Genomic DNA, 14,002 nt, shown 5'->3' with positions numbered 1-14,002 from the left:
GCAGTGCATGCAAATCAAGTTCATGCATATTCATTATGGATAGCCTGAAAACCTGACTGGCAAGGGGTACTCCAGGACTGGACTTTGGAAACACTGATCTAGAAAAATGGGTTCCAAAACCCACCACCTTTTGATATAGGCTGTATTTTAACACATTTGTTTCCTGACGTATATTATACTTTGAAGTGGGTTTTATTCTTGCTTAAATCCACAGGTGAATTCATCCTCCTGTGGGTATTAGAACATCTCTCAGTACTGCCAATTTGTTACAAGTATGAATTATACCTTATTCAATATCAATGTTCCCAGATGAATATGCCTGTGGCAATGTTCATTTTACCTTAATAAAACCTGGCAGTGAATCAACTATGGTAGCATAAGCTACAGTAAAGTTTCGAACGGTCCATCCATTAAAGGATTTGAGAGGTTTTTCACAGTTATGCACAAACACGTCATGAACTGGGCTCAAGGGACCTACAGAATGGTATTCAATATGCTCAGATTGTTTACAGTTCTAAACAGAAATTTCCAGTGAAATGAATCCATAGGAAATCTATGTGCACACTTTTCATATTGTCCACAAGATGTCACTATTGACATGAAAATATCAGCTTCTGTTGAAAAAACATCAGATTGTGGTTTGTTTTTCACTTCAAAATACCCTGAGGTACCTCAGTTAATTAAAGCATATTCCTGTGCCAGAAAAAAAAATAATCACTTCATGAAATGTATTTAAAAAATCACTTTTTGAAGAAGAATTTAATGGATGTCTGAAAGATATAGCCCCCTAAAGATAGACTAACTGTAGAAAAGGACTACAAGGCCCATTCAATGTCCCCTACATGCAGGGGTTCTTTTGCTTTGGGAACAGTATTTCTTTGGCCTTTTTTTCTGATGTATTAGAGATACATTTTCATTTGAAATGAAATAGCAAATCAACAAAATTTCCCATTTCATTTTTTCAATCTATGCTAGCCAGCCCAGGGCCTCCTACCATCGAAAGGAAAAGTCTCCCACCCACCTCCTTTAACCTGTTTAATAAAATAGTAGCAGTCTCGGGTTAGCTGCTAGCATTGTGAAATAAAACACTGGTGTAGCAAAAGCCATAGGGGAACATGCTATTGAAAAATAGCACATAGTGGAGGATGCCTTTTACCAACATGCAGTTAATGTGAGTATTGGTTGTTAACAGGGTTGATTAGTGCCCACTAATTCCATGTTAATTGCATAGTGTGTAATGCAGCAGGGAACAGATATGGACTGCAGTGCCATAGTCAGACCTGCTATTTTTGGGCAGGCCCAAAGTTAACTTGGGTGGGCCCCTTTTTCCCCCCCACCATAGATATATATACAGATTTTTTTTAAACCTTTCCCTCCACCTCGATATCAAATCTTTCTCTCTCTTCTCTCCCACCCCCCTGCCGCTTGTCCCAACATGTCTACATCTCCCCCACCACTCCTATGGCCCACATTACTCTCCACCTTCAGTGGAGACAATGGTGTGGGGGGGGGGGGGGGGGCAGGAGGTCACAACTGCTGGCTCCTAATTTTTTTGGCCTACTACGTTCCTAAAATTGTTGAAACCTGGGGTAAGGCCTTATTTTCGATGGTGAGCTATAAGAGAACTATAGCAGCAGACACATTACGGAGGGCACAACTAGATAGAAGGCTCTGAAAGAGAATTTGGTTTGGGGTTAAGTTGAACGTGCAATACACACAAGGTAGAAAATAACTTGACCAAAGTAGAAAACATTTACAAGGTCTATAAAACAGTCTGTTAACTCACAGTTTACAGTATGAAAAAAGTGTATATTTCTCAAACAGTAGGTGGTTATTACAACAACCTGTTGAAAGGCAGTATGTGAAAATCCTAAAATCTAAGGAACTATATATACATTTTGGTGGGACAGGGAGGTAGAACAATTATCCAATATTTAGATGAGATAATGGCAGACATCAGGCAGAGGTTAACCAGGACTTAGAAGCAACATCCCCAACAACAGAAATATCAGTTATGAAACTGAGCACACTCACAGAAGGCGGATTTACAGCTGCCTTCTGCAAAAGGTTTGCTAATATGCCATCTTGCTCGTTTTTGTACACAAAATGTGGATCATTTTCTAAAATAATACATACTGGTGATTCATGGGGAGGTGGTCCTGGTACTAGCCCTGGAGAAGACCTTTAAAAAAAATGAAAAGCATCTTATAATTTACACAGGTGTGTATAAACAGTGGCTAAAACTGTCTTAATGAAAGGTTGGTGTGGCACTGCCAGACTTTGGACTTGACTATCTGATGGCAAGGGTCTGTTTATTATTGTTCATAACTGAAGCAGGGCAGACAAACATTGGGCCTTCTTAGAAAAGGATCCACAGCACAATAAAGAATTTGCTGACATAGTTTGCATACCGTATCAGTAGTGTAAGATTTCACATCATTGGAAGTCATTTGCTTGAGGTGGAGCAAGAAAGGTACATAATCTATTTTTCTTATTCACCACTATGTAATAATCCTCTTTCCAAACAAGGACAAAGACCCAAATTGTGACATCAATGACATGCATGTCCAGAAGAACTGAAAAAGCCCACAAAGCTTTTCCAAGCGTGGAGAGGACTTCTTGCTCAGTCAGCCCCACAGACTTTCAATATTTCCTCACAAGGGCTGCCAATGGGTCAGGTTTGCAAGATATCCTAATGATTATGCGTATGAAAGATTTGCAAGCCTACGACTGTCATTGTATGCAAATTTCTTTAGGGATCTCTTTAGAAACTAACCCATTGGTGGGCCTCCCAGAGTGGGTCATAACCTTCAAGCAGGAAGTCTGCCATTTTCTCTAAGCTTTCTTGATCTTTGTTGCAAGTGCTCTGTCCCAGGAAAATTTGTGGCAGTATTGAGTGACTCTAGGCAGTAATACCTTTTTCACTAAAAAGTGTTGTCTTTTCAGGCCAGCTCAACAGGAGAACCGTGCTTCAGTCTTCCTTCCCCGTGGAACTACATGCTACTGCAACAGTTGCAAATTACTTTGTCCAGTTCTATGATGAGAATGGTAATCTATCTGAAAATAATCGGTTTATTTAGATTTGCAAATTCACTTTGTAAGGACAAGATAGTACATTACCAGAGGGAATGGAATCAAGGAACTGTTCACGTTTCTCTACAAAGACCGACACAGATCATTATTCGAAAAAGAGGCTGACATTATGGAGCTCAAAATAACTGCTCCAAGTGCTGGCAGCTTCCAGGCTGCCTGCAGGGAAGAAATCTGCCAACAATTCAATTTCATGATCAACGGGTCAAGCAGTTGCTAGAAATATGGATTCCAAATTTATCTCTGGACACATCCTTGTGAACTAAGATTATTTTTTTTTTTACAGTAATTTCACTAAAACTGGCCGACGTTCAAAGTTATGGGTTTTGACACAGTCTGAGCAGTGGGTAATGAAGTGAACAGTCACAGCAGCATCTGCAGGTCAGAGTTTACTTCTGAGGAAGATACCATCAACACAGCAGCATCTTCCAATTCATCATGCCGTGGGGACAGATGTCTTCTGGCTACTGACTATGTCCTGAAGTTGTCCCTTAATCTTCAGGAAATGCCTCTTGAACTCCAACCCATCACCCTGTGTAACAGAAAAAAAAAACATGTTGAAGAAGGGATCTACAGACCGAGCTATAAAATGAGGTATAATAAACTAGAATTAGAGGAACATCCGATAGGCATCCTATATTAACAGCTTGAAAACTAATTTGTAATATTCTGGATGATCAATATTGGCTTCTGACTGAGACCAACCAGAGTGTACTGTTTTTAAAATTCTACACAACTTCAGTTCACAATATTTGTCTCAAAGTGAGATGGTATATTATGCATTGATACTTATGTTCTAAGGGTTCAGATTTGTTAGTTGCCACTGAATAAGGAATTAAGGTCCCGAGTTTCTCTTGGTCCAGATGTTGGTAGATTATAGTTGGTAATGGATTATGGTAATGGGTTGTATGTGGGCCTTCCAGCAATTGCTATGAGAAAGCTACAGGTACCTCTGAATATAATGGCTATATTTGTTATAGGGATTAGCAGAAGGAAATGTGAATCCCCTGCCTTATAGATGTTGAACTGGTTGCCTATTTGGGAATGAGTACAGTTTAAAGTACTGGTGCTGACCTTGGAGTGGAGGAGTGGCCTAGTGGTTAGGGTGGTGGACTTTGGTCCTGGGGAACTGAGTTCGATTCCCGGCACAGGCAGCTCCTTGTGACTCTGGGCAAGTCACTTAACCCTCCATCACCTGCCGCATTGAGCCTGCCATGAGTGGGAAAGCGCGGGGTACAAATGTAAAAAAACAAAAACCCACTACTTCAGGGTTATTGTGGGATAAACAGAGTTGGTATTGTCCAGGGCTTGAGTTACATTGGCCACAGGAATCTATTTTTTTTATTTAGATTTTGCTCACACCTTTTTCAGTAGTAGCTCAAGGTGAGTTACATTCAAGTACACTGGATATTTCTCTGTCCCAGGAGGGCTCACAGTTTGTACCTGAGGCAATGGAGGGTTAAGTGACTTGCCCAAGATCACAAGGAGCAGCAGTGGGATTTGAACCGGCCACCTCTGGATTGCAAGACACTAGGCCACTCCTCCACTCCAGGTAGGTGGTTAGTTAAAATTGTTGGTAAGGCATTGCAGCACCCAGTTTGTGGAATAAGATTCTGCTGGATTTGCATGCAGAAGTTAAGCTGTTTCCTAAACTGTGGCAGAATAAAGCTTACCTGTTCCTTTGATGGTGAGGGTGAAAGTGGGGTTGACAAGGGAACCAGGCTCAGCTCTATGTATTCATTTTTAATGTTACTGTATATTTTTAATCAGTGTAAACCATTTTGGATTGCTGATTATCAGGAAAGTGGTAAATAGGTTTTACTAAAGATGAATATTAAAACCAGCAGTCACAGGATGAAATTCAACTATAATTTGATCACATTTAAACTACATCTTTCAGAACTGCTGCACTTTACATATAAATGAACGGGGGAGCATATGCTATGCTTACCTTTGAGAGCCGAAAATCCACTAGAATCCTGTCATTCATCTCCACCAAGTTCACTTTGAAAATCAGCTTATTGTTCCTTCTATCAGTCGTGGATACTGTGATCTAGAAAAGAGGGTGGCTATTTATAGATGAGAAATTGGACAGCAACAGTACTGATATCACTGTATTAAGTGTTTTTGTATCTTGGATTATGTCATATGTTTTCCATGCTTTAAATTTTCTAATGAAAGTGTTAACTTGTTATTTATTTTATGTTAAATTGAAAAAAACAAAACAACCCCCAAAAACATTTGTTAGAGTGGCTACAAAGAACCGAGGGGGTCTTTTACAAAGGCGTGCTAGTGTTTTTAGCGCATGCTAAACACTAGACACCCATATATTCCTATGGGTGCGTCTAGCATTTAGCGCACGCTTATTTTTAGCGTGTGCTAAAAAGGCTAAAGCGCCTTTGTAAAAGGACCCCCAAATAAATAAATGAGGCAATTAAAAAAATCAAAAATTGTAATACTGACTACAGATAGTGGAATAACTTATCTCTAACAGGCGTTGTCAAAGGACAGCAGGATACACAGTTCTCACACATAGTGACACCATCTGATGGAATCCACGTCAGATATCTTTACGCAAAGCTTGGAACCAAAGTACAGTACTTCATATCACAATATGCACATGGAGCCCCTTCACAGTTTTGTAAAAAGCTACGTTTGGATGAAACGAGCTCCAAGGGGAGGCACATAGGTTCTGGGAAGACAATGAGGCTTATTTTCAAAGCACTTAGCCTCCCAAAGTTCCATAGAAACCTATGGAACTTAGCCTCCCAAAGTGCTTTGAAAATATGCCTCTATGTATCCTGCTCTCCATGGAGAATGCCTGTTAGAGGCAACTGCTTTCTCTAAGAAGAAGAAGAATACAGGAGTTCTCGCATATGGGATTTCTCTAGCTGTAGGATTCCTATTTAAAAAAAAAAAAAAGCCAGTCCTTTCCATGCATTCAGTGTTTAATGAACAACCTCCAACTGCCTATCAATGAGATGTTGGAATGGGGGAGTGGAGTTCCTTTACGTCCTTATGCAGGTATTTTGAAACATGTTCACGTTTCAAAAATTAATGAGAACTCTCTTTCTTAATAGATTTTTTTCAAGCTAAGTATTAATTGCTTTTTAAAATTGTTTGGAAAGTTTGAAGGACTTCAAAGTTGAAGCACAATTGCACTGGGCACTTTGATCACATATCAGCAGAAGGGCTGATAATGAAATGGAGCCTATTACCTTACTATATTAAAGAGAAGTAAGCTAGGCACATTGAAGCTGATCTGTCACACTTTTAAAATATATATAAAAAAAATGTCTTGAAGTTGAATTCAACATATGCAAGATTGAATATTGGCTTTAATTTAACATTGTTACCACAGATGAGAAAGGCTCAGGACTTATACTCTATCCCATGCTCTCCAGCAAACCGCTTTCCTTCTCATTTTTCTTTTTAACATTAAGGTTGTTGTGCTGGAAAAGGAGAGCTTTACAGGAAACAGCAGACTCAAGCCATCTGCGAAGCTCAAATGGGGACCAGCTGACCAACTGGACTATGAGCAAAGCACTCCCCTGTCAAATCTCCACCAGTGTCATGAGACCTCAACGCCGTTCTCACCCAGCTAATGAAAGCTCCTTTTGAGCCACTGAATTCTTGCCATCTGATGTACTTGACTTGGAAGGTCATTTTCTGGGTGGCTGTTACTTCAGCTCGTAGGGTCAGTGAGCTTCAGGCCTTAGTAGTGAATGCACCTTATACTAAGTTTCATCACAACAGAGTAGTCCTCTGCATGCACCCTAAGTTCCTGCCGAAGGTGGTGTCTGAGTTCCATCTGAACCAGTCAATTGTCTTGGCAACATTTTTTTCCCCGACCTTATGCCCACCCTGGCGAAAGCAGTTTGCATACCTTGGACTGCAAGAGAGCATTAGCCTTTTATGTGGAACGGACGAAGCCCTTCAGACAGTCCGCCCAATTGTTTGTTTCTTTCGACCCCAACAGGAGGGGAGTTGCCATCGGAAACCCACAATCCCCAATTTGCTAGCAGATTGCATTTCCTTCACTTATGCCCAAGCTGGGCTGACTCGGGAGGGCCATGTCACGGCTCATAATGTTAGAGCCATGGCTGTGTCGGTGGCTCACTTAAAGTCAGCCTCCACTGAAGAGATTTGCAAGGCTGCAACGTGGTCATCAGTCCACACATTCACATCTCACTACTGCCTTCAGCAGGATACCCGACGCGATAGTCGGTTTGGGCAGTCAGTGCTGCAGAATCTGTTTGGGATTTAGAATACAACTCCACCCTCCTAGGCCCATTTTTATTCTGTTCCAGGCTGCACTCTCAGCTAGCTGCATATAGTTTCAGGTTAATCTCAGTTATGTCCTCGCCGTTGCGAGGCCCAATTGACCAATGTTCATTGTTTTGAGTGAGCCTGGATGCTAGGGATACCCCACATGTGAGAACAAGCAGCCTGCTTGTCCTCGGAGAAAGCGAAGATATTTACTTGTAGCAGGTATTCTCAGAGGACAGCAGGCTGATTGTTCTCACAAACCTGCCCACCTCCCCTTTGGAGTTATTTGTTACTAGTATAAAAGGCCCGTTTCGGTAGGCAATGAAACTGGCGCTAGCAAGGTAATCCCCCCCCCCCCCCCCCCCCCGCAGCGTTCTTCCTGCCTCCCCTGCAGCCACCCATCTGGTCTCAGGACCCCCTCCCCACCAACCCTCCTCTGCCCCTGCAGCCACACATGTCCAGCAACCCTCCTCTCCCCCTGCAGCTACCCATGTCCAGCGACCCTCCTCTCCTTCCCCCCCCTGTAGCCACCCATGTCCAGCGACCCACCTCTCTCCCCTGCAGCTACCCATGTCCAGTGACCCTCCTCTCCCCTGCCTCCCTGCAGCCACCCATGTCCAACGACCCTCCTCTCCTTCCCCCCCCCGTAGCCACCCATGTCCAGCGACCCACCTCTCTCCCCTGCAGCTACCCATGTCCAGTGACCCTCCTCTCCCCCTGCCCCCCCTGCAGCGTCCCTTCTGTCTCCCCTGAAGCCACCCATCTGGTCTCAGGACCCCCGCCCCACCTCTCTTTTCCCTGCCCCCCCCCTGCAGCCATCCATGTCCAGCGACCCTCCTCTCCCCCTGCAGCCACCCATGTCCAGCGACCCTCCCCTCCCCCTGCCCCCCTCCAGCTACCCATGTCCAGCGACCCTCCCCTCCCCCCTCGGGGCATCACCCAAACTCCTACCCCCCCAGCTCATCACCCAAGCCCCTACCCCTCCCCCCCCCCGGGCACATCAAGCCCCTCGCCATCCGCAGCCGCCAATACTAACGCTGTCCGGCCGCTGCTGTCTCCTGTTGAGCAGCAGCGGCCGGTACAAAAAGAAAAAAAGCCAAAAAAGATTTTAAACCTGAAACACGGCTCCGTAGACAGCCATCTGGCATTGGCTGTCATCTCTGCAGCCGCTCCTCCTCTCCCCTCTGACGTCGCTGCGCCCCTCCGGGGTCTTCCTGCAGGGGCAGTGACGTGGAGGTGATAGGAGGAGTGGCTGCAGTGACGACACCCAATGTCAGATGGCTGTCTACGGAGCCGCGCTTCAGGTTAAAAATCTTTTTTTGGCTTTTTTCTTTTTGTACCGGCCGCTGCTGCTCCACAGGAAAAGCAGCAGCGGCCAGACAGCATTAGTATTGGCGTCTGCGGGTGGCGAGGGAGTTGATGTGCCCGAGAGGGGTAGGGGGGGTAGGGGCTTTGGTGATGCACCGGGGGGAGGGTCTTGGGTGATGCGTCGAGGGAGGGGCACTGAGAGCTGATTGGTAGGCAGGGGGAGGAGTAGTACTCCTCCCCCTGCCTGGCTCGTGGTTTTGCAGGGCAGGGGCTTGGGTGTTGCGCCGAGGGGGGGGCACTGCAAGCTGTTTCCCTACTCCTCCCCTTGCCTTGGAATCAGCTGTCAGTGACATCACTGACGTCAGTGCATTCTAAACTGCCTAGCAGACCACCTCCGAGGGAGCAACGGTCCCAGGCACATTAGAACGTTGGAGGTGAAAATTATTATATAGGATTTTATATGCTTTTTGATTTAACTGAGGAGTCACGTTCACGCGACGGGCGGTAATCAGTCCGCAAAACTTTTTTTTATACCTTGCTTGTAAAATGCCGGCTCCCTGGGCGAGGCGGTCGTCGACCTGCATATCAGAACAATTAGCCTGCTGTCGTCGGAGAATACTTGCTAAAGGTAAGTACCTTCACTTCGCATCATACCATATGCTATGAGTTCATCTTGTTGGACAGACTGGATGTATCATACAGGTCTTTATTTGCCATCATCTACTATGTTACCATGCGTTAACTGACAAAATTAATGTGGTAACTGCAAAATCTTACTGCACTTAATAAATAGAGCCTTCAGATGTATGGGAACTGTTACTTCTGTCAAAGGAGGCGTTACAAAATACCAACTGAAATCATGTCCAAAATTTTGTACCTTGTCACACTCACTGAATCTGTAAATACTGCATATAATTTATAAATTAAAGCATGCAAAAAGTTATTATGTTTATCTTTCTACCATGCACAGGTTGTGTCTGCTTCTGCTCACTTAGAGATTTCACTGAAACATACTACTTGATCAGGGGTACCTAAGCTTTTACACTGTGTACTATACCTGATTTTCACAGCTTCTCCTCCAAATGTATCCCATTTTTTCACATGCATCCTTCAAGCTGTTGTACACATGGACAGCATCCACCTTGGTAAAGAAACGTGTCAGTCTCTTCCCCAAACGCTGCCAGGGGTTCTGCAAAGAACAGACTTGATCAGTAAAATGGCTTCTATACAGCAAGCAATGAGACAGAGGTCTATGAGCACCATACAACACACAGTAAGCATATAGTCAGGACAACAACTGCAAATCTGTAATGAGTATTACGGCAGAATAAATGGGCAATGTCATGTAATTATGCTGACGCAGTATTTTTCAGGATCCCTCAGGTCCCATACAATAATTTAAGGAAGTCACTTGCAAAACGGGGAGATAAGCTGATTATTTTGTCTACAGTGACCTCCCAGAACTGCAAAGCTCAGGAACCTTTTTATTTATTTAATGTTTTACACTTCCCTCTGCCACACTTCTTGCAACATGTGAACAAGTTTTACAACTAAATATATTACTGAAAACAATACAATCTCAAAACCAGTAAACAATATCTTATAGAAACAAAGTCATATCAAAACGCATTTTTACCCCCCCCCCCAACACTTCACTCCCTTTTCCCACCCTCTCCTGCCCACACTACCCTCCCCCCCCACCCTTTTCTACAGGAGAAATTGCATCATTAACAAATGCACAGAACGCGTCTATCTGTTGAGACAATTAAACCTTGTGCAATCTGAAAATGGGAAGAACCAAATAATCTTGGTAATACAACTTGCATAGGAATATGTTTGACATGGATCTTCAGCCCCTGATGACAGGGTTGAAGGTAACTTAAATGGCCAGGAATCAGGGTGGTCTTGAATCCCCAGACAATAAGGCTGTATGTAGTTCACATGGGAAGATGTTGGAGTTGACCTTTGACCCCAGGTGACAGGGTTGATGGTGTGAAATAAGTTACACGCAGGTAAGAGCAAGTCAGGGTGTTATGACCACTCATGGACATGTGCCATTACAAAGTGGAAAAAGTTGGATGTGGGTTAAAAGTTATGCTACTATTGCAGATGATGGGCCAGATGGAGAAATTTCTCTGCGAAGAAAGGTGGCACCAGATACAGCGGTGTGGCTGCAGCCATGAGAGTGAATTTTGAAGCATGATCATCCCCCCTTTTTCTTTTGGTGAGGGAGAGAGAATGAGGATTTGTCTTTTGTTCAAAGTAACAGGTTGGAAGGGAAACCTTCATTATTGAATGCTTTTCATTACCCTTGTTCTTAAATACCTGAATTGTACTGTTTATCTATTTATCTACCAATTTATATTGCGTATTCTCTATTCGTTAACTGGAATGTTACTTGTATTTCTTATTCCGGAAATGGCGATCGCCACTATGGTATTTGTAAGCCACATTGAGCCTGCAAAGAGGTGGGAAAATGTGGGACATAAATGCAGAAAATAAATAAATAAATAAAATAACTGTTCGATAGCTTATTGCTATTACCAAATCGTTGGCGCGTATTCGCTGGTAATAGGCATCCAAAGAGAAAATCTGAGGCTTTGGATAAGGTTGCACAATAAGAGTTACTGTACTACAACTTAAAAAAAAAATTAGACACACAGGTTCTTTTTTTTTTTTTTTTAATTACGAATGCACAAAACATACATATTGTGTGCATTTGTAATATAAAGTATTCACGTATTTTTACATAGCTTTGGTTACCCCCTACTATCCAGCTCTTTGGATGTTTCCAGACACTCTGTATGGAGCTCTGTACTATTGAGGAGATGATACATTTTGTTTTTGTTTGTTTTAGCTATTCAGTGGGCTTCAGGTTACCATCCCTCCTATAGCAGCTTAAAGGCAAGGGGTATTCAGGAACATTGGGTATCTGCTTATTTCCAGAGAATATGGAACCTGTGTTGGAAGCCTGAGGCTATAGAAGGTTAAGTTAATTGCTGAATATCACAAGAAGCAGCATCTGCAGAGAATCAGACAGGGAAGCAAGGACATTTCTCAACACGTAGTTGCAGAACTGTTATGGATACTGATGATCCAGGTAGTTTAGTTGTCTGGATATGAGTGAGGCAACTATAGAGGCAAAACAGGTTGCTAGCCAAAGATCTGTGGAAACTGGCCATTACATAATATGTTCACAGGGTTGGGGATTTACTGGAGAATTAACAACTGCTAAGAGCTCCTTTCTGCTGGTTCACCTGAAGCCCAAAACAAAGGTTTATTTGCTTCAACCTGTTATCCTTGAACAAGAATCTGCCTGAGCTCACAATGGAACTGAGCAGATATGTGCAAGTTTCTTTGAGGAAGCCCCTTACCTCTATTTATATTCTGGGCCAATTTCAAAAGGCCAAGCACTATGGGAATGGGAAACGAAATCCGGTGGTTGGAAAGGTCTGAGTCAATACTAGTGACAGACATTAATAAGAAATTGAGAAAAAGAAATAAAGATCCTAAGACCTCCAGGGCAAGGCAACTGAAGTGCTTGGATAAAATCCCATTTGCTGTTTTTTTGCTTTTTTTTTTTTTAAGAAGCTAGGGGTGTCTAACCTGGAACTTAGGGGGTAAAATTGGGTTGTTGATGAGGGAGACTGGTTGAGATCCTTGGGTCTCCTCAGGTGGGTCATTAGCTGAGGTGAATTAGTGCTCAACTATAAATTTTGATGAGGAAATTATCTACCATTTATTCAGAAGTTCAGTCACTCACTGATGAAATTAAGGTGTTATCCATGCCACTCAACATGGAACCCTTGAAAATGTAATATGCTAGGTTGTAGCACAATACCAAAATCAGTGTAAGAATCAGGTTGAACGTGTGTATTTTCATTATATGGATTGTGAATTTTTGGGTTCTAAGATAAGGGTTTTTCCTGATCTTTTGAGAAATATCCAGAGAAGACGCCAGAAGTTTTGGTTTAATGCCCTTGGGCACAGGCTCTGGGTATGATTTTTTTGCTCTGTTTTCCTTGTTTTTGTTACTTATCTTATCAAAATAATTCTTATATCTTTAATGAACCCAAACAATTATTGAAATTTGTGGCTTCAAAGGAAGAATTGAAAATAAATACATAACAGCCTATGAAGTGACTGGGGGCAACTGTCAACTGGCTACGTTCCTTGTTTGTAAATAAGCAACACAGATGTCCCACAATTGAATCTACATTGCCAAAACATAACTTTTATACTGAGGTCTTTTTTTCATGTGATGGAAGGGATTCTAGGTAGTTCTGAAAGTTTGCATCTGTCATTAGCCTTCCAAACTTGAGTTTCTCCAACTTTTACTTTTAGAAGGCTCACATCTTACTCCTAATCAATTTTTGTTAAATTCAAACAAAGACTGGTGTCCAATAAAATACTACTTATTGATTTATAAATGTGTTTCTTTGATCATTATGTACAACTGCTAATTTTCACCATGCCACAAATTGGTGCTCACAAGGCATTAAAGTTTAGTGGTGACATTTCATAAAATCTTCCTAGTATACTTCAGCTATAAATAGTTGCCATTAGTACACTGGAAACAGAACCTGATACTGGTGCCTCAATGACATGATAAATTACTGTTTTGATGTGTTTTCCATATTACCTGTGATGATCCTGGAGTGGCCAGGAGCTGACTGTTGAGCAGCATATGGTCTGGGCAAACTGGCTGGGAGAAGCTGATCCCTTGCACAAGCTTATCAATCGAAGAATGATTCGAGTCCCATAGCAAAGCAGAAGTGCGAGGCTCTGGCTGTGTGCTAGAAAACCGGACCTGCTCCTCACTAATATAATAATGAGTAAATGATGAGGGGGGAGGGGGCGGAAGAGGGAAAGACAACAAAAATATTTTAAAAAGTTAAATAAGCAACACAGATGCTCCACAATTGAATCTACATTGCCAAAACGTAACTTTTATACTGCATTTACCATCCCATACTCCAAACCTGTTATATATACCTAAAGATGACAGAACTACAAGAATTAAAATATATTATTAAAACAAAAGCTCCAATTGTAAAATTCTATGCAATACACAGGATGGAATGAGTTGTAATCTCTCCAGGGCCTTGAAGGTGTCCTGACCTGTGAATGCTGGCCACCAGTGATGTGTCCATGTCTGATCGGATATGTTTGGAAAAGGCACTGGAGGACTCTGAGGCACCCCCAGAGGAGACTCGAGATCTCTTTACACCTAAAACATGGAGAAAAAACATCAACGTTTTGATATACAGTCTGCATAAGAAAGATTTCTCAAAACACTATGCATGTTTGTTTTTCTATTTAAAAATTAGAGAAG

The 14,002-nt window shown here is 42.5% G+C and overlaps 1 protein-coding gene across 1 annotated transcript in view; it reads right to left on the bottom strand.

Annotated features, from left to right (window-relative positions):
• Positions 1-1,548: 1,548 nt before the first annotated feature.
• CHEK1 (checkpoint kinase 1) overlaps positions 1,549-14,002 on the bottom strand; it is a 37,650-nt gene continuing 25,196 nt past the window's right edge. Inside the window, exons 9-13 of the mRNA XM_030210304.1 lie at positions 13,789-13,897; positions 13,310-13,487; positions 9,725-9,856; positions 5,042-5,143; positions 1,549-3,622 (exon numbers count right to left, since the gene is read on the bottom strand). Of these exons, the coding sequence (XP_030066164.1) occupies positions 3,527-3,622; positions 5,042-5,143; positions 9,725-9,856; positions 13,310-13,487; positions 13,789-13,897 (617 nt within the window). The 3' untranslated portion in view covers positions 1,549-3,526. The remainder of the gene's footprint in view (positions 3,623-5,041; positions 5,144-9,724; positions 9,857-13,309; positions 13,488-13,788; positions 13,898-14,002) is intronic.

This window comes from Microcaecilia unicolor, chromosome 7, assembly GCF_901765095.1.
Source record: "Microcaecilia unicolor chromosome 7, aMicUni1.1, whole genome shotgun sequence".
Classification (NCBI taxonomy): Eukaryota; Metazoa; Chordata; class Amphibia; order Gymnophiona; family Siphonopidae; genus Microcaecilia; species Microcaecilia unicolor.
The sequence above is the reverse complement of the archived record's forward strand: the minus strand, read 5'-3'. Positions and strand labels throughout refer to the sequence as shown.